Source organism: Cervus elaphus, chromosome 15 (genome assembly GCF_910594005.1).
Source record: "Cervus elaphus chromosome 15, mCerEla1.1, whole genome shotgun sequence".
In the NCBI taxonomy this organism is placed as follows: domain Eukaryota; kingdom Metazoa; phylum Chordata; class Mammalia; order Artiodactyla; family Cervidae; genus Cervus; species Cervus elaphus.
Window position 1 is genome coordinate 81,996,753 of NC_057829.1, and position 23,749 is coordinate 82,020,501.

The window sequence follows — 23,749 nt, forward strand, 5'->3', positions numbered from 1 at the left end:
AGCCTGCCAGGCTCCTCTGTCCATGGTATTCTCCAGACAAGAATACTGGAATGGGTTGCCATTTCCTTCTCCAGGGGATCTTCCCGACCCAGGAATTGTACCCAAGTCTCCTGCATTGCAGGCAATTGATTTACCAACTGAGCTGTGAGGGAAGCCCCTAATTTTAATTTAGAAAAAAAAGTTTTTTGAATAAAAATCTTTCTCCTGCGATTGCTTACCCTAATTTAACTGAGTCAATTATTGTATAGAGCAAGCAATTGAATATTTTCCAGAACTATTGTTTTACTTGTCCTAATTGGTCATGCTTTTCAAGATAATCACTTCCTAGTTAGTTTTCTTATCTGGCTGGGGAAGTCACATTTTTTGTCTTTTTTTTTTTTTTTAAAGGAGTTAGGGTTACAAAATTGACCTTTTTCCCCATTGTAATATATTTTAAAAGTTGAGGAAATATCTTTATACCAAAAGACCTTGCTAGAATAAATTACCTCTGACCCTTGGTTATACTACATATCCAGATCTCAGTGTGATGGCTTTAATTAAGCTAAGTGTCTTTTTCTGGTGGGTGATATAAATTAATGCAGTAACCTGCTTGGTGCTTTTAAATGCTTCATTACAAAATTGTGCTTGACTGGATAGAGACTGCTAAACAATAGTGATGCTATACTTTTTCATTTTTCTTAGCTTAAAATTCAAACTAGAGAAAATATATTTGGATCATTTCACCCTGTAACTAACATACTCATTTTTGCTGGATTTTCAGGCTTCTGTGTGTTTACTGTTGTGTTTGTTTCACCTATGACAAAATAATTACAGAAATACAGATTGCTGTTATTTCCCAAGAGGTTTTTTGTTTTGTTTTCTAGAATCAACCCAGAAGTATCTTAGTGTCCAATTCAAGTTTTTCATTTTCTTTCCATTATGATAATTTTACTTGTTTCTTTAAACATTATTTCAAGTACCTATATCTCTGTGTTTGGCAGAAAATATACTTTTTAGTTTATTCACTGTTCTAGTAAGTTAGACTCTTAGCAAGTTTTTTTGTTCTTTAGAAGCTTTTTTTTAAAAATTGAGATAAAATCACACTCCATAAAATTCACTCTTTCAACATCATAATTCACTGGGTTTTAGTATCATAAGGTTGTATTATCCTACCATCACTGCTATGTAACTCCAGTGTATTTTCATCATCCCAAGTTACTTAGATTATAACTAGTATATATCAATTTTCTTGTCTATCTTACTTTTGGTTTTTTGGTTTTGATCAGTGTGTGAGACTGAAAACAGCAAGGCAGACAACTGTATAGTGAAAGACTTATATGAGACATTAACCCAGTGCAATTTGTAGAGCTGGTTGCAAGTCAACTACAAAAAGGTGTTTTTATCCATGGTCCCCACATTCCCAGCATCTAAATTATCTCAAAGCACGTTCCGGGTAGATACATTTGTCTGCAGGTACTTAAGTGTGTATTTCAACACTGGAGTGTTGAATAACAGTGGAAGGTTATTGACATCCCATACTTTCTGCCTCTTTATCGTCATTAACTTAGATGCCCATTTTTACGTGGGTCTCTGTCTGTCCTCTGTGTTCTTTTCTAGTACTCATTTGTCCATTCCTGTACCAGCACCATGTTGTTTTATTTACCATAGCTTTACAGTATGTTTTGCTACCTGGTAAACATTAACTCTGAATAATATGGAGTATAAAAATTATTTAATCCTCCTAGGTACTCTTTGAAATAGGCAATTTTCCCCCATTCTACAGGTGAGAAACCAAGAATTGGAACAGTTAAGTATTATGCTGAAGCACCTGATAAATAGTGGAGCTAGAATTTGAGTCTGAGTTCTGACATCTAAGTCAGAACACATTGAGGCTCTTCTGAAAAGGGAACTATTGTTTACAAATTTTGTTCCTTGTTGTTTGAGATAATTTACATTGTATTTTCTCAGATTTAATCTTCATTATAACCCCTCAGGTATTTTGAACTTAAATCTGTAATGTTTTAAGTGTTTTTAAGTTTGTAAGTTGAATTTTGGTATTGACAATACCAGCATTTTTGTGTAAAATGCGTGCTTTTTGTTTTCCCAAGTGAGTCTATATATGGGGTAAACCCTCTGTGTTTGAAATTTGATATTTTTGGTACTACGCCATTAGATGGCATATGAGAAAGACATTTATCACATTTGATTATGTACATTGTGTTTTTGTCATTGCTGTAATTTTTTAAAATTGCAGTTCATAATGTTAATAAGAAGACAAGAAGGCATAAACTAGGAAGAGGGCTTCCTAATGTTGGCTTGTCTTATCCTCTGCCAACACTCTAAATTGTTTCATGTAAAATAAAAGTTGTTCTTGTAAGGTTAAGAGATTTGTGGTAAGGGCTTCCTTTTACTCAACAGACTGTATTAACATTCAAGTGTACTGTGTATTATGTGTTAGGTTTACTGTGTGTTAAATGCTTGGTAACCTTAATCCATGCCTGACGTACTTGCCAGCACATGGTGGGTCCTTGGTTAAAGTTTAATGATCATGAATAATGAAATACTTATAAAAGCCTTGAAACTTAGGAGTGAATTTCCACCCTACTTTATAAAGACTTATGAAACATTTCCAAACTCTTGCATTTATGAAATGTTTAACACACATCTCCAAAGCACTATGCCTAAAATGAAAGTGGATTAGTATTTGAGAGAAAAATGGAAGAAATTAAAATACTGTATCTTTTAAAAAAAATATTTTTTCATAAGCACAATATATATCCACCATGCTGTTTTTCTATAATAAGAAATCGCTGAAACATTGTTTCAATAGTTTTTTTTTTTTTTTTTTTTGGGTACTAATTAGGTAGTATTTTTAAAGAGTATAATCTCAAAATGAAAAATTGCTTTTGCATGCTGGCTTTCATAGACTATTTCTCATTTAAATAAAAACCTTTTGTGAAAAGTAGAAATTTGGATTGAAAAGATAACTGTTGGGCCTGTAGGCATTTTCTTTCCTTTCTTTCTTATATTTATTAAGTATTGCTTTAATTTGTTTTATACCTCTCTCCCACTTTCATCAATATATTTACTTATTTGCTCAGTCCTAGTGTGCACATGAAATAGTTCTGGAATTGCTAACCCATATTCTTCTGACAAATAACTTGCTTATCAGAGTACAATATTGTATACAGTTCTTTTTGTCTTTATCTTTACAAAATACTGTTTTCCAAAGTTACTTAGATTATTTCTTCCTTGTCTCCTACATTTTCCATTTATAGCAGAGTTGGGTTACTCTTTGCATTTCATCTTGGGTTCCCTCCGTATTCTGATTAATTTGAACCATTTATTTTTGAAGAGATGTAAAACATTATCGTGGTTCAAAGAGTCAGAAAGTATGTCAGAGGGTGTACTTGGAGAGCTGTCAGTTCCAGTCCCTTTTATCTCATTCCTGTTTTCTCTTCCTTCCCTCTCATTTCCACCTACCCCTTGTTAGGTAACCAATCTCATTATTTCTAATTTCTCTCTCCTCTCTTTTTCTATACAAATGAGCAAATATATTTCTCTCTCTCTTTTTTTTTAATAGAAAGGGTAGTGTACTCTAGCTACTCCATTGTGCTTTGATTCAATACTATATCTTATTATATAATAATATATCAGTAAAGATATTAATACATGAATAATATATCCAGTTTATCCCCTTATCAGTTTATAGAATGCTTTGAATTCTTTTTTGTAGCTTCTTTATAGTACTCTATTGCATAGATGTGCCATAGTTTATTCAACCATTCTTTGTCTGGGCATTCAAGTTGTTTCCAGTAGTTTGCAGTTAGCCTGCTGCAGTGAATAGATTTGAGTGTATATATTTTTGTTTTGTTGAGATGTATCTTCAGGGTAAATTCACAAGTGTGGGATTGCTGGGTTAAACGGTAAGTGGGTATATTTTAATGTTAGTTATAGTAAAATAAACATCTGGAAAAGTTGTATCTGTGTTCTCACAAGAGCTGTGAGGGTGCCTCGTTCCCACAGCCTTGTCAGAATGTGCTGTCGTAGCAATACTTTTTTATTATCCTCAAGCTGATGGGTGAGAATGGTATCAAAACATTTTAATTTACATCTCCATTGAACATCTTTTCATAGGTTTTAGGGCCATTTTTTCTATCTTTGTTGTACTCTTTACCAAAGGACTGTGGGCTTCCCTGGTGGTTCAGCTGGTGAAGAATCCACCCACAATGCGGGAGACCTGGGTTCAATCCCTGGGTTCTTCTTCCCAGTGGGAAGATCCCCTGGAGCAGGGAAAGGCTACCCACTCCAGTATTCTGGCCTGGAGAATTCCTGCATCTGGAGGATCGCAGATGGACATGATTGAGTCACTTTGACTTTCACTTTCACCAAAGGATTGTACTGTTTGCATACTGTGTTACTCAGCTTCGGCTTGCTAGGACAGTAGTACTTTATAGAAACCAGACATTAAATATGCCTTTTCTCTTTCAGATCTTCCATGGTGGCTTATTTTAATTCGGCAGAAGGCCTTGGTGGGCAAACTTCCAGGAGACCATGAGGTCTGTAAAGTTACCAAAATTGCTGTACTATCACTTTCTGAAATGGAACCTCAGGATCTTGAGCTAGAGGTAAGGTGAAGTTTCAGGAAATTTCAGGGCAACTTGATATAGGTATAATGGCTACAATGAGGATTTGATTTAATAGACCAGAATCATAGAGTTCTAGAGCTGGGTATCTTTAGAGTAATTGAGTCCTGTGGTTTTCAGACTTTGGTGTGGAACCTTTGTCTTAAAATCTATGAAAACCAGCATGTAAGATGCATAAAAGCAGAATTGCACTGGTTGAAGTGGTGATGGGGGAAGAGCTGCTGCTTGGGGCCCTTCCTACTTTGCCTTTGCTGGAAACCCACCTCTGCTTCTGGTGACCCCTGTGTGTGTTAGGCACTCAGTTGTGTGTGACTCTTTGCAACATCATGGACTGAAGCCCACCGGGCTCCTCTGTCCATGGTATTCTCCAGACAAGAATACTGGAGTGGGTTGCCATTTCCTTCTCCAGGGGATCTTCCCGACCCCGGGATTGAACTCAGGTCTCCAGCATTGCAGGCGGATTCTTGACCATCTGAGTCAGTATAGCACAATTTGAAAACTGATCTGGGGTGAGCAGAGTCAGGAAGGTTAGATTTAACTTCTACTGTATCTTCTTTTATCTATATGTCCTGAAATGTTTCTAAAGCTATATTTCTCTTGTAGTTTTTTTTTCTTAAAGTTGGGTTTTTTGTTTTTTTTTGAAGAAGAAAAAGAAAAAACCCACTGACCTATTAGACTTTCATTTTCTAAAACCCAAGCCCACAAGTTGAGTAAGTTAGGGCCAAGATCATGAGATTGCCCAGGGCCAGTGTTTGTCTCCACTCTGGTAGAAATAACCCATGAAAGCACTTGTATCATGTCTACTATCAGTGTGGGGATGTGGCATCTAGGGGTGTCATCACACTGTCACAGTCCTGGCCTGTTTTGATCACTGTGTGATGTACCAGACAGGCCCTGAGGGTTAAATGGATGATCATATTTCGTCCTTTGGGCCATCTTGTGCTGTAGGCACTATTATAATCCGTGTTGCACGGGTGAAGACAGAAGGCTTGGCAAGGAATTGTCACACAGCCGGCTTGTGCTGTATCTGAACCTGGACTTAGGCTGTCTGTTCCTGTGTCCCTCTGCTGGCCTTGCCTCCCTGTTACCTGAACTGCAGGTAACAGGTAGCATGGTGTCCACTGTCCCACAACTCAGTACGTGTTTTCTAGGCTGAACTTTTGGGAAGGAGATTTGGGGACAGGGTTAAATTATTTAAAAAAATACATACAGGCATATCTTAGAGATACTAAGGGTTTGGTTCCAGACCATTGCAATAAAGCATATAATTATAATAACATGAATTTTTTTGTTTCTTAGTGCATATACGAGATATGTTTATATTACACTATAGTCTGTTAAGTGTACAAGAGCATTATGCCTAAAAAAAAAAATACATAATTTTAAAATACTATTGCTAAGATACTAAATGTGTGCCTAGTCACTCAGTCATGTCTGACTCTTTGTGATCCCATGAACTGCAGCCTGCCAGACTCCTCTGTCCATGGGGATTCTCTAGGCAAGAATACTGGAGTGGGTTGCCATGCCCTCCTCCAAGGGATCTTCCCAACCTAGGGATCGAACCCAGGTCTCCCACATTGTACACAGATTCTATACAATCTGAGCTACCAGAGAAGCCCTTACCATCATCTGAGTTTTCAGGGAGTCAGTCTTTTCACAGTAACCTCAAAGATCACCATAAGAAATATGATGATAATGAGAAAGTTTGAAATCTTGTGGGAAATTACCAAAATGTGAGACACATGAAGTGAGCAAATGCTGCTGGAAAAAACGGTACCAATAAACTTGTTCATTGTGAGATTGCCACAAACCTCTTAATTTTTTTTTTTTCTTAAAAAGCATCTGTGAAGCACAATAAAACAGGGTATGCCATAACAACATAGTTATTTTTGTGCTTCAGATCTTTCTGGAAGTTTGACAGTCTAACAAACCAATATTAAAATGAATTTAGGAGGACACTGATACTCTGTTATAGGAATAAAAAAAAAAGATTCGAGTACTTATTTCCTTTGATTGGTACTAGAGACTGGGGTTGCACAGAGTCGGACACGACTGAAGCGACTTAGCAGCAGCAGCAGCAGCAGAGATAGAATACTATTCACTATTGCTGATCCTCAGACAAGTAACTTCGGTGGCAGTTGGCCTGTTAAAAACGAATGTTTGCAGTTTTTGTTTGCATTTTATTTTAGCAAAGAGCAGACTAAAATAAACTGTATCCATTGATTAAGCCAGTAAATTGTGTCTTTTGGATAACTGCTGACAAATGGAAAGATCAGCATGGCTTCTGTCGCCAGTCTTGGCCTTGAGGGTGAGCACTCCTTGGGCAACGTGCTGGTTTGAGCAGTGAGCTGGGGGCCTGGGCAGTTAGATTTAGAGCAGGGACCAGGTCCTCAGCACCTTGGTCACTTATTAGTCATAAGTTTGAAGATCTGGCACCCCCAACTCTGGGGAAATGACCTGTCCTTGTCCACAGGCCTGCATGGGACGCCTGCTGGACTTTTCAGGAAGATGCTGTTCGTGACCATCAGTCTGTATCATTTGAGATTTGTCGTCATTCAGTCACTAAGTCGTCTCTGACTCTGCAATCCCACAGACTGCAGCACACCAGACTTCACTGTCCTTCACCATCTCCCAGAGTTTGCTCAAACTCATGTCCTTTGAATCAGTGATGCTATCTAACCATCTCATCCTCTGCCGCCCCCTTCTCCTTTTGCTTCCATTCTTTCCAAGAATCAGCGTTTTTTCCAGTGAATTGGGTCTTTGCATCAGGTGGCCAAAGTATTGGAGCTTCAGCTGACTATTGTATAGATAGTGGGTGGTAGAGGGGGAGGAATCTTCAGGAAATAACATTTAATGGAATTTTAAAACAAAAAAAAAGTGACTGTGATGATAGCTTTTTAAATGTCTTCATTCTGAAGACTTTTCCTTTTCTTTCTTGACACTCTCAAGTGAATAAGATCATCTTCACATACAAATGAAAATGAGATAGTCCCACATAGCTGAGTGTTTTTACAGTACTGTTGGACACTCTGAGCGATGGCATTTGCCAGGGTACTAAAAGAATAGTCTGTGTTAACAGCTGGAAATATATAATGACCCTTGCTAATTAGGGATAAACGTGATTATAGATAAAGTATTTCCAGATCCCAATTTAATGATAGTTTGGCATGGCTTTCTCTCAAGAGAATATAATTTTTAGAAATTTGCATTTAAGCCTTTTTTCCCCTTCCTTTCATCCTGTTTTCTGTTAATGGAGCTTTATAACAGTGAACAATAGAAGGGCAAAGAACAGCTCTGTTGAAAATCATGAACTGTTTGTTTATTTTCTGACATGTTAATTTAAATCTTTGATATTCTTATTCTAGTTTCCATATAACACCAGTTAAAACGAGCATTTAGAAGTATGATAAATTTTTGTGGGGCTTTTATTTTTGATTATATAGTAAATTGTAACTGAGGAGGAGGAAAAATATTCTCCCACATAGGAATGATCACTGTCAATATTCTGGTTTTTAAAAACAATTTAGTTTTAATTGAAGGATAATAGCTTTACAATATTGTATTGGTTTCTGTCATACATCAACATGAATCAGCCATTGGTATACATATGTCCCCTGGTTTCCATTTGTCTCCAGCTCTTTGGAGGAGCAATATTTCAAATTTTCAGGATAGTTTTTATATTTCGCATCTTTGCATATTTTTCCTACTTCTATTAGTTAAAAAAATTCCTGTTATTTTTCATGACTATATGTATCTTATGCACATAAGACTTTCTTAAATGAAGCTGACTCTTAGGTCTTCTTGAAAGGGAAAGTCGCTCAGTCATATGTGACTCTTTGCAACCCCATGGACTATACCGTCCATAATTCTCCAGGCCAGAATACTGGAATGGGTAGCCTTTCCCTTCTCCAGGGGCTCTTCCCAACCCAGGGATCAAACCCAAGTCTTCTGCATTGCAGGCGGATTCTTTACCAACTCAGCTATCAGGGAAGCCTAGGTCTTCTAGTATGTCTTTATAATTTGGACATCTATGTCTGTGTTTGAATATCCATTGCTTTCTACCTTTCCCCTCAGGACCCCTGGGCTCTTTATTGTGGTCACTGTTCTCAGATTTTCTAGGACCTCATCTGTCTACTGTCATTGGAGCAGAAGCATTTTGTTAGAGTTGGGAATTAATAGAATTTCTAGTTTTCTACCCCAGTTGACTTTTTACTTTACTTGTATGGCTTATTATGTTTGCCAATTCTTAAAATAATTTTCATACTATACAGTTCATCCATTTAAAGCACATAATTCAGTGGTGTTTAGTATATTCACAGATTTGTAACCATCACTGCAATTAATTTTAGAACATTTTCATGACTCTAAAAATAACCTTGCACTCATTAGCGGTCACTCATTTTCCTCCAAACCCCAGGCAAATCCTAGGCAACCACTAATCTACTTTCTGTGTCTATATAAATTTGCCTATTCTGAACATTTCTTCTACATGGCATAAAATATGTAGCCTTTTGTGCCCAGTTTCTTTTATTTAGCACCATGTTTTCAAGGTTCATGCTTGTTGTAGCATGTGTCAGTACTTAATTTCTTTTTATCCCTTTGTATGGATATACCACATTTTATTTATCCTTTCATCAGTTGATGGACATTTGGGTTGTTTTCACTTTGGGGCTGTTTGTGAATAATATTGCTATATATTTATATACAAGTTTCTGTACATAACAAAACTTGTACATTTGTGTATAAGTTTTTGATGGACATTGTTTTCATTTCTCTTGTGAGAAAAAGAAATTCTATACCTAGGAATGGAATTGCTGTATTATATAGTAACTCTGGGTTTAACCTTTTGAGGATCTGCCAGACTGTTTTTCAAAACAGTGTGCCATTTAAAAAAGAAAAGATCTATGCAAGGATATGAAGAATCTTTGGAGCTCAAATAGATGAGAACATAGATATTCTTTCTTTTGGAAAAACATCCTTTAAAGTTTTATAGGCTTATGTTCCGTGTCTGCGTATCTTATTTGCTGTATCTCGTTGCTTTAATAGATAACTGCATCATTTTCCATATTTGGTTTCCCATTAGACATCTGTTTAAAATTTTAGCTCCTGATGGACATAGATATCAACTTATAAAGTAAAATCATTTATTTCCCTTTCCCTATACAGCAGCAGCAGCAGCAGCAGCCCTTAATCTTGGTTGTGAATTGTAAGTGTTTAGAGCAGTGGAAATACTAGGGGAGTATTGTGATTGTGGTTTTCTTTTTGAGATTGTGTGTATCTGTGTTGTGATAAGGGCCTAAGCACATATTATGCAGAACTGGCTGGGCCTCTGGAAAAGGGAAGGTGATCCTACTGTACACGCTGTATGTTATAATCCCAAGAGCTCTGTCTCAACAAAGCATTTTAGGACTGGAAGGAATTTTGAGAAGAAGTTATTTTCTATATTCTTATTTCTTGGTAGGACTGAACTTAACCTTTAAAAAAAGATAGTGAACCTATTTGCAGTGCAGCAACAGACACGCAGACAGAGAACAGACATGTGGACACGGTGCGGGGGTCGGGGAGGAGGAGAGGGTGGGATGAATGGAGAGAGCTGCAAGGAAACATATACGTCACCATACGTAAAACAGATAGCCAGTGGGAATTTACTGTATGATTCAGGGAACTCAAACCAGGCTTCTGGGGCAACCTGGAGGGTTAGGATGGGGTGGGAGGTGGGAGGGGAGTTCAAGAGGGAGGGGACATATGTATACCTATGGCTGATTCATGGTGATATATGGCAGAAACAACACAATGTTATAAAGCAACTATCCTTCAATTAAAAATAAATTTATAAAATGAGTTGTCATGCCTTCTTTTCTAAAGTTAACTATATATATATGCTGACTGTCACTGACAAGTGCTCAGTTGTGTCCGACTCTTTGCAACCCCATGGACTGTAGCCCGTGAGGCTCCTCTGTCCATGGGATTTTTTCCAGGCAAGAATACTGGAGTGGGTTGCCATTTCCTTCTCCAGGGGATCTTCCTGAACCAGGGATCGAACCTGGGTCTCTTGCATCTCCTGCGTTGGCAGGCAGGCAGATTCTTTACCACTAACTATATATATGAACGATTCTAAAATATTCATTGAAAATTTTTATGTTTAAAGTAATTTTAAATTTCTCTTTAGAAAAGTCAACCTTAAGAGAGATGGTGTGGTGACTTTATGCTTTGCTATGCAGATCACAATCCTTACTTGAAACCTTTGGGGCTGTATTTTATTTTACAATTTAGGTTTTGAGGGCTTTCTAAAAGATTATTCCATGTATTGTATTATATGGACAGTGAGTCTGGGATGTTACCCTACAATACTACGCATTCATACTTCTTAAAGAATCATATAAATATTCATTCTGAGGAAGGTAAATGATAACTATAAGTAGCCTCATGTCTCTTTTGGGTTTATTTTATCATTAGATGAACTCGTAGCAAATTTTAAAAATAAACTTTCAAGTTTTAGCATTTTTTTTGAAGTTGTTGGTAAGGAAGTTAAGGGATATTGGGCCTCTGTCAACTCTGTTCCAAGCCCAGGAGGAGGGTAGATTAAAAAAAGAGAAAAGTAAAACAAGGAAGACATTGCCAGGCCTAGAGGGAAACTGCATCTTATCTTCATGGACCAAAAATGGAATAGTAGGTCAAATAGAGGCCATAGGCCTCCTAGGTTCTGGATCCATAAGCAGGCAGTGGTGGATGGAGATTTGGTCCCTATACAGTGAAAAAAAGTGAAAGTGTTAGTCACTCAGTCTTGCGCGACTCTTTGCGACCCCATGGACTGTAGCCCACCAGGCTCCTCTGTCCATGGGATTCTCTCGGCAAGAATGTACTGGAGTGGGTAACCATTCCCTTCTCCAGGCCATGTCTACACAATAGAGGGAACTAAACGGAAGCCTGGAACCCTGTTCAGTACTTGAAGCCTGGTGCTGGAGTGGACTCCTCAGTTCATGAAAGGTGGCTGTTAGGTTTTCTGCTCTAAGTGGGATGATTGTGCATAAAAGAACTCTTCAGTCTGTTAAGCCAGCAGCACCTCCCTTGAGAAGCAATGGTTTAGGCAAAAGATATGGATCTGAATTAACACAATAGCAATCAGCATGAAATAGTTGGGGTTGATAGAAGAGACTTTGTCAGGGAGAGTAAAGGAAGATGACTCGAAGATTTCTTGCTTAAGTTGTACAGTTAGTTGGTGGTATTGCCTGGGATAGGGCATACGGGAGAAGGAACAAGATGTGGGAATTGGCGTTGTTGAGTTTTGGAGATGCTGAATTTGAGAGACTAGTGCCAATAGTGGGGAAATGTATTTTTGGGTCATGAGCTCAGAGCAAAAGAGTGGAGTTAGAAAAGTGGAGTTAAACATAGTAGGAGTTAAAATGAGGTTGTGTGTGTGTGTTAGTCGCTGAGTCGTGTCCAACTCTTTTCGACCCCACGGACTGTAGCTCACCAGGCTTCTCTGTCCATGGGATCTCCAGGCAGGAATATTGCAGTGGGTTCCCATTCCCTTCTCCAGGGGATAGAGGATGAAATGTTCTCAGCAGAACATGAAGGATGGGTAGAGAACTAAGGATGGAACATCAGGAACCACCATCATGTTGAGAGATAGAGATGCTAGACAGAGAAGGAACAGTCAGAGGTCTGGTAAGAGCCCAGAGAGATGGGTTTCATGGGGACCAGAGGAAGAGACAGCAGGAAGTGATCATTATTGCCACATTCTTTGACTTGTCCTTTTCAGAGTGGGGGGGGGGGGGGTCCTTGTTTCACTCTGCCTCAGGAATTGCATTGGGCCGTCACTCTTTGATCTACCCCAATCAGACTAGCATCCTCACAGTTCCAAGGACTATGGCACAGAGATTTCAGGGTTGAGGAATGATTAAAAAAAAAAAAGATTCAGTAAACTTCAGTAGTGTTAAAAGGTGGTAGGAAAGGGGCTAGTAGAGAGAGTTTGAAATAGAGTAAAGGGGAGTGAATGACAGGACAAGGTGCTAATCCTTAAGGGGAGACAGTGGGAAGCTAGCCTTGCAGAGAAAAACAACTCCCGTCCTTTTGCAAATGAGGAGTGTGTGGGTGCAGGCTAGGTGTGCTGCTACAAGATTACTTTAGAATAGCTAGATATTTAGAATCATCTTTGATGTATTCCTGGGGGAAAATCTTGCTGGCTTGAATGCTCTTAAGGAATAACTGTATCTGACAGGTGCATAATATTCTGTTAAAATATTAAAATTGTAATAACTTATAACTAGGTTTGAGGCATGTTTTCAGATTTTTTTTTTTTTTAAAAAGAGGGTGCAGCAGCAACAGGGGACTAACAGAGCTTCTTGGCTGTCCCAGGAATTCTGTGCTAACCAACGTCAAATGGGTGTGAGGTGTATTCATGGAAGAAGGGAAGTGATGGTTTACCAAGACTGCTCTTCTGACCTGTGTGTGAATCTGGAGTTTACCACTTCACATTTGTAACCTCAGAGCCCATTCATTCATTTAACAAAGGTTTTCTTTTGTGACCTCCTGTACCAGGTGCTGCTAAGGCCCCTGGAGAGATGAGTCAGTAAAGCAAAGGTCTCTGGTGAACGTGGGCAGGCAATAAACATTAACATGATTATGTTATGTCTTATGTTGAAAAGTAATCAACGCTATGGGAAATAAAAATTGAGTGCAGTATGAGTGGTGGGTGGAGTGCCAGGGGTGGCGATTATGGTGAGATGTCTCGGGAGATATCTGGAGGGCATCACCGACTCAATGGACATGAGTTTGAGCAAACTCTGGGAGATACTGAAGGACAGGGAAACCTGGCATGCTGCAGTCCACGAGGTTGCAAGGAGTCGGACACGACTGAGCGACTGAATGACATTTGGGAAGAGGATGAACAGCTAGAACAAAGGCCCTGAGGTGGAAGTAGCCCTGACGTGTGGGGAACAGCAGGTAGCTGATGTGGGTGGAGTGGAGTAAGCAAAGGGAAGAGAGCCACAGGAGATAAAGGCAGGGGAGGGAAGATGAGGGTCTAGTTTTGGATGTGTTGAGTGTGAGGTGCCTGATGGAAATCGGAATGGAAATGTTGGCACTTGTGATTCTAGAATTTGGGAGAAGAGCAGGGCTAGAAATATACCGTTGAGAGGGAAGGACTGGTGTGTCGATGGTATTTGAAGCCAGGAGACTGGACGAAATCGCTGAGAAAGTGAATGCAGACAGGACTGAATCTGGAGGTGCCAAGACGTTAGGAAGTGAAATGGTTGGGAAGGAACCAGTAAAAAAGGTAAAGAGTACCAGTGGAAGTCAGGTGAGACAGTGTATCAGAGAGGATGAGGGACAGAGGAGCTGTGTCAGATGCTACTGAGCAGTTAAGATGAGGACCAGGAACCCACCATTGTGTTTAGCCAAGGAGACCACATGGGTCACACTGAAGATAGGTTAAGGTGGAGTGGTGGGGGCCAAAGCCAAGTTGCAGTGGGCTGGGGAGAGAACAGGAGGAGAGGAATTGGAGGCAGTGAGGTTTATAAAGAAGTAGGATCCTAGCTGGCACAGGAAGGTGTTAGAGGAGAGAAATACCAGTGTGTTTCTGTGCTGGTTGAGTGATCAGGCAGAAAGAAGGGAACAGAGAATTGCTGGAGCAACATCCATATTCTTGATTCTCTCTCCTTCCCCATCATGTCATGATCTGGTTAGTTTTGCTTGTGTGTGTGCTGAGTTGCTTCAGTCGTGTTCGACTCTTTGGGACCCCATGGACTGTAGCCCTCCAGTCTCCTCTGTCCATGGGATTCTCCAGGCAAGAATACTGGAGTGGATTGCCATTCCCTCCTCCTGGGGATCTTCCTGACCCCGGGATCAAACCAGAATCTGCTGTGGCTCCTGCTTTGCAGGTATTCTTTACCTCTGAGCCACCCAGGAAACCCTTGGAGGAAAATTTAAGTTAGTTCGGGTTTCAGCAGGATGACTCTAGATCTTTTTTACTTGCCCTTTGGTTCCCTTGTCTTCCCTTGGTAGGCCAGGAGGAGTGTAAAGTTGTAGTCATGTTGTGAAACCCATGTAAATTGAGTGTTTGATAACCAGAGCTTTAAAAAGACATAAAACCCATAAGATTGCATTACGTCTAAACTCTTGGTTCAGTTATCAGTTTCCACTTCCAATTTGACCAGAACAGCCTCCTTCCTTTTTTAAAAGGATAATTTACTATCAGAACTTGAACTAGGGCTTCTCTGGTGGTCCAGTGGTTAAGAATTCGCTTTTCATTGCAGGGGACACAGATTCAATCCCTGGTCTGGGATGAGCCTGTGCTCTGCAACAAGAGAAGTCACCACAATGAGAAACCTGTGCACCACAACTAGAGTAGGCCCAGCTCACTGCAACTAGAGACAGTACCACCGCCCCCCCCCCCACCCCCAATACAGCAGTGAAGACCCAGCACAGCCAAAAGTAAATAATTAATAATTAAAGAAAAAGAAAAAACTGGGACTAGTTTTTGCTCTCCTTGTTTTTCTCATCCTGTTTATTATCTAGTAATAGTTACTTTGTAAGTTCAGTTCAGTTGCTCAGTCGTGTCCGACTCTTTGCGACCCCATGAATCGCAGCACGCCAGGCTTCCCTGTCCATCACCAACTCCCGGAGTTTACTCAAACTCATGTCCATCGAGTTGGTGATGCCATCCAGCCATCTCATCCTCTGTCGTCCCCTTCTCCTCTTGCCCCCAATCCCTCCCAGCATCAGGGTCTTTTCCAGTGAGTCAGCTCTTCGCACGAGGTAGTCAAAGTATTGGAGTTTCAGCTTCAGCATCAGTCCTTCCAATGAACACCCAGGACTGATCTCCTTTAGGATGGACTGGTTGGATTTTGTTAGTAAGACACTACTAATAATAAGCATATAGTAAATGTTACCTCCTAACAGGGTTCTGCCACTTAGCACGGCAATAAAACCAGTGTGTTGAAAAACTGGAGTTAGTCTGCATATGAGTAATAGAATCCATGTGTCCCCTTCAGAATGTTTGGTTTATGTGTTGAGTCACATGAAATTATATGTAAAATGCTCAACTCTAACCCGATGGTCGTCTCTAGAACCTTTGTGCCTTTCTCTTGTCTAAACCTTTCCATCCTCTTCCTCACCTTTGTGGGTTAGACTGCTCATTTCCTGCGGCTCCAACTTTTTGGTTCTCCAAATTTAATCTCTGGACCCAACGGATGTGTTTTTATGTTGATTTCATCAGTGTGTGTGAGGATAGAAGGGGAAAGAGTAGTTGAAATGTCCAGATTTTAAGATTCCTAATAGAGCAGACTCTTGACATCTTCTCACCCCAAACACTCCATTAACTAGCACTAATGTTTAGCACAGATTGCTGTAAAGAAATGTTCCTAGAGCCTAGAAAATGTGTATGTTGCAGTAATTTTAATCTTGTGTGCCTGTACGTGCTCAATTCGCTTCAGTCGTGTCCACCTCTTTGCAACCCCATGGACTGTAGCCCGCCAGCCTCCCCTGTCCATAGGATTATCCATGGCAAGTATACTGGAGTGGGTTGCCATGCCCTCCTATAGGGGAGCTTCTCCACTCAGGAGCCTCCTGAGGCTCCTGCATTGGCGGGCAGATTCTTTGCCACTGAGCCATCTGGGAAATCTCAGATGCCAGTTTTTAAAGCATTAATGAACCCCAACCAGAGCATTTAATCCTTCAGTTATATTAGATAAGAGCTTACTATAACCCCTAAGTATATCCTGCCCTGTATTTTTGGCTTGCGCTCTGCTGTAGCTTTCTAATCCTTGAAACCACAGCTGTGTTTTCTAGTATCAGTGGACTACTTGGTCATTTTCCTTGCTCTTGAGGTTTTAACCACGATGCTTGAGCAGTAGCTACACTTGTGCACTCATGCTAGAACATTTAGCAAGCAGATATTAGTAATAATGAATTCTCTTTCTCTTCCTAATTATGTAGCTCTGTAAGAAGCATCATTTTGGAATTAACAAACCAGAGAAGATTATACCATCTCCTGATGACTCAAAGTTTCTACTGAAGACCTTTACGCATATTAAATCCAATGTGTCTGCTCCTAATAAAAAGAAAGTAAGAGTTTGATTGATATGGGCTTGGAATTCATCTTTGATTAGTTTTAAATGGAGGGGCGACTTTCCTGCTACGAGACTTATTTTCAGACTACTCATCATCTTAAAGCACTGTCTCTGCATATCCTTGGGATTATTTTTCACTTTTCTCCTAGGGAGTTGTGTGGTATCCACATAATGCCTTGCATTTAATTCTGCAGTAATAGTAGATACATTTCTTATAGGTTAAGGAAAGTAAAGAAAAGGAGAAGCTGGAGAGAAGATTACTTGAGGAGTTGCTGAAGATGTTCATGGACTCAGAATCCTTTTACTATAGCTTGACCTATGACCTGACCAATTCTGTGCAGAGGCAAAATGCTGGAGAGAAGGACCCCCGTCCCCTCTGGCAAAAGGTACACCTCACATCTCAGAGCAGGGTTTGCCCCCAGAGCAATTTATGGACCTGTTTGGCCTCTGTGGGAAAACTAAAACAACATGTTTCTGACCTATTTGTTTTCTACCTTTTTCAGGTTGATGACCGATTTTTTTGGAATAAATATATGATACAAGACCTTACTGAGATTGGTGTGAGTAGTTGTTTCTGAAATATTCTAAGGTAGTTATAATTGTTAAGCAAGTATTTTTAAGTTGTACTAAAAGAAATTTAAAAACTCACATAATGTTTTACCCTGTAGAATGGGAATCATTTAGCTAGGGAAAACCAAGGTACTGTTTTAAGGTGGTTCACAATTCAACTGTATGGCCATAGACTTATCTTTTTAGCAGGTTCCCATAGGACATTCATAATTTAAAGCTATGGAACTAATATCCATAGAGTTCCTCTAAAAGATATTTTGTTTTTATCCATTGGAAATGTTGAAGCCCAGTTTTCCTTTAGTGAGATAGTGAAGTGAAGTTGCTCAGTTATGTCCAACTCTGTGACCCCATGGACTGTAGCCTGCCAGGTTCCTCCATCCGTTGGATTTTCCAGGCAAAAATACTGGAGTGGGTTGCCATTTCCTTCTCCAGAGGATCTTCATGACCCAGGGATCAAACCTAGATCTCCTGCATTGCATGCAGGCAGACTCTTTTACTGTCTGAGCCGCTAGGGAATCCCAGTGATTAAATGTTCCTGTTTCCTCATTTGCATTTATTGCTGGAACAAAATTACAAATAATGAGAATGGTAATGAAAATAATGAATGTGGATAGATTCTTCGCCTCACTGTTTTCAACTCTAATCACCTTCCTGAGATCCTGTCTACAGGCTCCATAAAACAGAACTGTGAGGGGACTTGGAAGATATGGTTGTGAAAAAAAGGGGTGGATTTGAAGTTGATGCTGAGATCTGTATCAAGGGTAGATACAGATATGGAGACAGGGGAGAAAGAGGGACAAAGAACAACTTCTCTGGAGCACTTTTCATCCTTTACTATCCCCAGATACAGTCAGTTGAGAAATTCTCTGAGTATTCTTAGTCTCAAAGACTAAGAGGAGATAATTAATTAATACTTACCTAATTACATTGGATGACTTTTTAAAATATTTATGGAAATGATTTTTTTTGGTTCATTGACTGCTTAGATTTTAGCTGGGCACAAAGCAAGACTTTGTCTAAACTAGAAAGTAGAATAGACCTTTGTGTTTCATAACTAAGTGATCAAAGTTGGTTTTACTAAAGGCTTAATACAATTGTGAGTTGAAAAGCAACCTTTAAGCTATATCTTTTTTTATACCAACAGGAATAACCGTATTGGCTACATTTGTTAAATCCTTACTATAAGCAGGCACGCATTTTAGATTTTACTCGTTTAACCTTCACAGTAACCTTATGAGGTTGTTGTCTTATTTCACAAAGCAGAATGTCTGGAGGCCTGGAGAGGTTAAGTCTTTCTCCTGAGTGAGGGAGTAAGTGGTGGTGCCTGTATTTGTACCCAGCCATCTAGCTCCTATGCTCTGGTCCCTCTCAGGCAGCTCTTCTTGAATGACCACCATAAAGGAAATGAAAGGCTCTGCCCCATCCCTCCCTTCTTTCCTCAGTGTTCTCCAGTAAGCAGAAAATATGGTTAAAGAATGGAAGGTTTCTGCTTCTAATAAGCTAGCAAGTTTGTGATGTCCACTGCTTGGAATAAGGAAGTAGCAGTTCTGTACAGAATAGAAGTAACATGGTGTTCATATTATTTTCAGACACGAGATGTGGACTTTTGGATCATCCCCATCATCCAAGGTTTTGTGCAGATTGAAGAGCTTGTGGTTAATTATAATGAGTCATCTGATGATGAGAAAAGCAGCCCAGAGACCCCGCCTCAGGAGTCCACCTGTGTAGATGACATTCACCCACGATTTCTAGTGGCTCTCATTTCACGCCGAAGTAGACACAGAGCAGGTAGGTGGCGGGCTGTAATAGTGTGCAAATCAGATCCAGGCGAGAATGGAGCCTTGCAGATGAATTGAAATGCTAATGGCAATAATGGATTTGGAGAAACAGCTTCAAAGTGCTCAGTGACTCTCAATAGTGTGGTGTAATTGGGGACCAATTTCTTGGAGAGAAGTGAATGGGAGAGTGTTAACAAAAGGGGAAAGAAAAGGAGGTATATTGTGGAAAAGAGCAGAAAGTCACTTGGGATGTGCTTCTAAATACCATTGTTCCTACTGACAGCCTATATCACTGTAATAAATCCTTAGTGCGAGCACCTTTGGGAAAACCGTCCTCTTTCAGTTCACAGGCATTATCTCAGCTTCAACTTTTAAAAAACACTGGTGAATACAGGAATGATTTGGGGTAAGTTGATACTGTGCTGCCTAACAGTTGCATGTTAGATCCCCAAGGCTATCCTGAAAGACACAAATTTTTTAAAAAACTTTTTATTTGGTATCGGGCTGTAGCCAATTAACAGTTATTATGATAGTTTCAGGTGAATGGCAAAGGGACTTGGTCATCCATATACATGTATCCATTCTCCCCCAAACCAGACTAATTTTTAAAATTTTTGCTGTTTTAATTTTTTTTTTTTAGGAATGCGTTATAAGCGAAGAGGAGTGGATAAAAATGGAAATGTTGCAAATTATGTGGAGACTGAGCAGTTAATTCATGTGCATAATCACACTCTGTCGTTTATTCAGACACGAGGCTCTGTGCCGGTCTTCTGGAGTCAGGTTGGGTATAGATACAATCCAAGACCTCGGCTGGACAGAAGTAAGCCTGTCAGTTATTTGGTTTGCAAACGATGATTTCAGAGGAGATGTTTTTAAAATCCTAGATACTTCATAGGTTTGGATTTATTTTGCCAGATAGTTCATTTAAGACAGTAGCTGGTACACTGAGATTTAATAGTGATATAATAATCTCAAAAGCATTAATAATAGTGGTTGCTGACAATTTAAGTAATTAACAATAAAAAATTGCAAAGTAGAACATCACATAGCTTATTTCACAGATTTTAATTTGTTGTTTCTTTGAAGAATACTTTATTACAATGCTTAATTTTGGAAAAGTGTAAATATAGCCAGTATATAGCAGGAAATACCTCAACGAGATAGTGTCTTCGCAGAATAGGTAGAATCTCTTTTCAGATGTTTTCTGTGAAAGGTTTGTTGTTTGAAATATTAAGGATTTAATTTCTTCAAATATTTTAACTGGAATAGCTAAATCATATTAATCTAATTAGATTACTCAAAGGGGCTGATTTTAAAATTGTTTACAGAATATTTTTCACTCAAAACTTAATTCATATTTATGAGACTTCAGCAAACTTTAATTTTTAATATTGCTTTAAGGGCTTTTTATTAATTTATTATAAACTACATGAAACCTTTTCTGACAAGTCGGTTGAATATATAAATAAATGCCATGGTTTCATAGTTGTCATCTTCAGTATGTTTCAGTTTAGTCTAATTGGGGAAAAAAGAGAAATCAAATCTTCAGCTTAGCATTTCATTTTAAAATACTAGTTTTAGACATTCTTAGTTACATTTGGGCTGTTAGTGTTTAAAGGAAGAGTAAAGATGGAATAGACACTAAGCTCTGTCTTAAACATGGGAAGGAAAAATAGATTTTGTATCACTTCTTTGTAGGTGAAAAGGACACGGTTGCCTATTTCTGTGCCCATTTCGAAGAACAACTGAAAATTTACAAAAAACAGGTGGGATTTCATCGGTAGTAATAAGTGCTCCTTCATATTTTTAGAAATGGTTGTGCATCTGTTTAATGAAGATAACAACATACAGCTCATAATGAAGTAAAATGGCATTTGTCATGAAGTTAAGAAACACATAAGCTAAGAGTATTCTTAGTATTCTTTAACAATTATTGAGTCAGCTATTTTAGACTGTTTTTAGATGAGATTAGTCTACTATCAGTTATCACAATCTGAGATATATCTACAGTAAGATATGAAAAGCATCTTTTAGGTCCACCTTTTGAGGTAACAATTAGGAATATCCTTCAGTATCTTTTCTTCTCTGCAAACCTTTCTTATGTATTCATACAGTCAATATGTAGATATGTGAGCATATAAACCAAAATCATTTGAGAACTGTTGGGTGAATACAATTTCAACAAGATGACCAGATTTCATATAGATTAACATAGAATCATCTGTGACTCTTCTTATCTATTAGCAGTGACCAGTCTGAAGGTATAATGCCATGGGATGCATTTTTATAACCACAGCACAAACAGGAAGATATAGCCTAAAATCTATTGAACATACAAAAAAAGATAACATATATATGAGGGGAGGGGGGTTTTGGGAGGGGAAGTCTACTGGAGAACATAGAAGAAAACCTGAATAAACGGAGAGACAATACCATGTTCCTGGACGGAAGGACTCAATATTGAATAGACTTTAGTTCTTGCAAAATTAATATATAAATGTTTTGCAGTCCCAAAGACCGTCCCAGCAGGGAAATAAAAAGGGAATCCTCACTTTGGAAACAATTATATAAAGTGTGAAAAGAAGAAATAAAGGCAGGTTAACTGGGGAAATGAGAACTGCCACCCATTGCTGGAGGTCAAACCAATCAATCCTACAGGAAATCAGTCCTGAATATTCATTAGAAGGACTGATGCTGAAGCTCCAGTACTTTGGCCAACTGATGTGAAGAGCTGACTCATTGCAAAAGTCCCTGATGCTGGGAAAGATTGAGGGCAAGAGAAGTGGGCAAGAGAGGATGAGATGGTTGGATGACATCACCATCTCAGTGGACATGAATTAGAGCAAACTCCGAGAGCTAGAGAAGGACAAGGAAGCCTGGCGTGCTGCAGTCCACGCGGTTGCAAAGAGTTGAATATGATTTAGCAACTGAACAGCAGCAGCACTTCGCTGGGAGGAGCATAAATTGCTGTGGCCACTTTTGAGTGGTATTATCAATCAAAATGAAATATGCTTATCCTGTTAGTATAATAATTTGCTTTTTGGCCCTGCATGCCATATACAGAAATCAGTTCCAGATAGATATGGATCTAAATATGAAAGGTTAAGCAATAAGCCTTTTAAAGGAAAATATTGCATTTAGACCATCTTTTGACCTTGAATCTTAGACAAGGTTTTAAAAGAACTAACTGTAATAAAAAAGTAGACTTTACTAAATTTTGATTTTTATGAAAACTTTATTGAATTATCATATATTTTCAATATTAAAACACTACAAGTGGTATATTATTTATTAAAATAAAATGAGATTTTAAAAGTACCAACCATAATGAAAAATTGGTAATTTGACTTTACTAAAATAAAGAAATTTTTGATTATTAAAAAGCACCATTAAGAGAATGGAAAGGCAATTCAGAAAGTTGCAGAAGACATATATATGACAAAGGGCTTATATCTAGAGTACATTAAGAATGCCTTCAAATTCATAAAAGGTGTACAACCCAAAAGAAAACTGCACAAAAGACCTGAGCAGATTCTACATGACAAAGGATAGTCCAAGTACAATAAACAGGAAAAGGTACTCCACTTTGTTAATCATTGGGAAAATGCAAACTAAAACCACCACTCACACACGAGGATAACTAAAATAAAAAAGATGAAAATACAAGTTTTCTCGAGGATGTGGAGCAGCCATAACTCTAATACAAATTAAACAAAAAACTTAAATCTCCCTGAGAGAAACATGTTTAATCAAGGAGGCATGTGTAAACCTCCTTTATTGCAGCATTTAAAAAACCCTAATTGTTCATTAGGCATTCAGTGGATAAAGTACAGCATATCTAAAATGTCGAATACAAATAGTTAAAAATGATAAGATGTATCTGTGTGTACTAATGTGAAAATATCTTAAAATCATATAGTGGAGTGAGAGGAAAACTATATAACAGCATATGGCGTGTTACCACTTAAAAATTCCACAAAACAAAACTGTGCCGTTTATACATATGCAGTTCTCTTCCATATATATGTGTGTTCTCACCTACATATGGCATGCACATTTTTTAAGGGACGTGCTTAGGTGACCTGAAAGGGTACACTTCAGACTTGTAGCAGGAGTTACCTTCAGGGAAAGCTGTGGACTAGGTGTGCTCAGGAAGGATGTGACCTTATCCACATTTGAATTTTTTACAATCTGAAAAAAATGTCATGTATCCGCAGTATGTGTAGTTAAAGTAGTATTGTGGGCTTCCCAGGTGGCTCTGGTGGTAAAGAACCCACCTGCCAAACAAGAAATGCGGTTTTGAACCCTGAGTCAAGTGCCAAAAAATCCCCTGGAGGAGGAAATGAATGGCAGTGCACTCCAGTATTCCTGCCTGGAAAATCCCATCGACAGGGGAGCTTGGCAGACTATAGTCCGTGGGGCTAAAAAGAGTCAGACACGATTAAGCTCAATAGAGCCGATAAGTAGTATCACCTACTTACAGTGGTAACACCTAATTGTTATAAAAATTGAAGTAATACTGAGGTATGTAAAAAGAGATGCAGGAACCCACAGTCCGTCTGTGGTGGTTGTGTCTGGATTTGACTGGTAACTGCTGCAGCTTTATCCAGGCTAGTTCATTAGCTTGAGGATTGATTAATACGTGAAAGATGGTAGAACAAAAGAGCTGGTATTGGTAACTACTGAATAAAGAAGTTCCAGAACC

General features: G+C 38.9%; 1 protein-coding gene across 4 annotated transcripts in view; it reads left to right on the plus strand.

Annotated features, from left to right (window-relative positions):
- INPP5F (inositol polyphosphate-5-phosphatase F) overlaps nucleotides 1-23,749 on the plus strand; it is an 88,332-nt gene that overhangs the window by 40,437 nt on the left and 24,146 nt on the right. For 2 of the 4 annotated variants that reach the window (XM_043924916.1, XM_043924917.1), the window contains exons 3-9: nucleotides 4,471-4,607; nucleotides 16,563-16,691; nucleotides 16,915-17,082; nucleotides 17,200-17,256; nucleotides 18,856-19,054; nucleotides 19,685-19,864; nucleotides 20,743-20,810. In XM_043924916.1, the coding sequence (XP_043780851.1) occupies nucleotides 4,471-4,607; nucleotides 16,563-16,691; nucleotides 16,915-17,082; nucleotides 17,200-17,256; nucleotides 18,856-19,054; nucleotides 19,685-19,864; nucleotides 20,743-20,810 (938 nt within the window). Of the gene's footprint in view, nucleotides 1-4,470; nucleotides 4,608-16,562; nucleotides 16,692-16,914; nucleotides 17,257-18,855; nucleotides 19,055-19,684; nucleotides 19,865-20,742; nucleotides 20,811-23,749 lie in introns of all 4 variants that reach the window. The other 2 variants (XM_043924918.1, XM_043924915.1) reach the window with 1 other exon arrangement.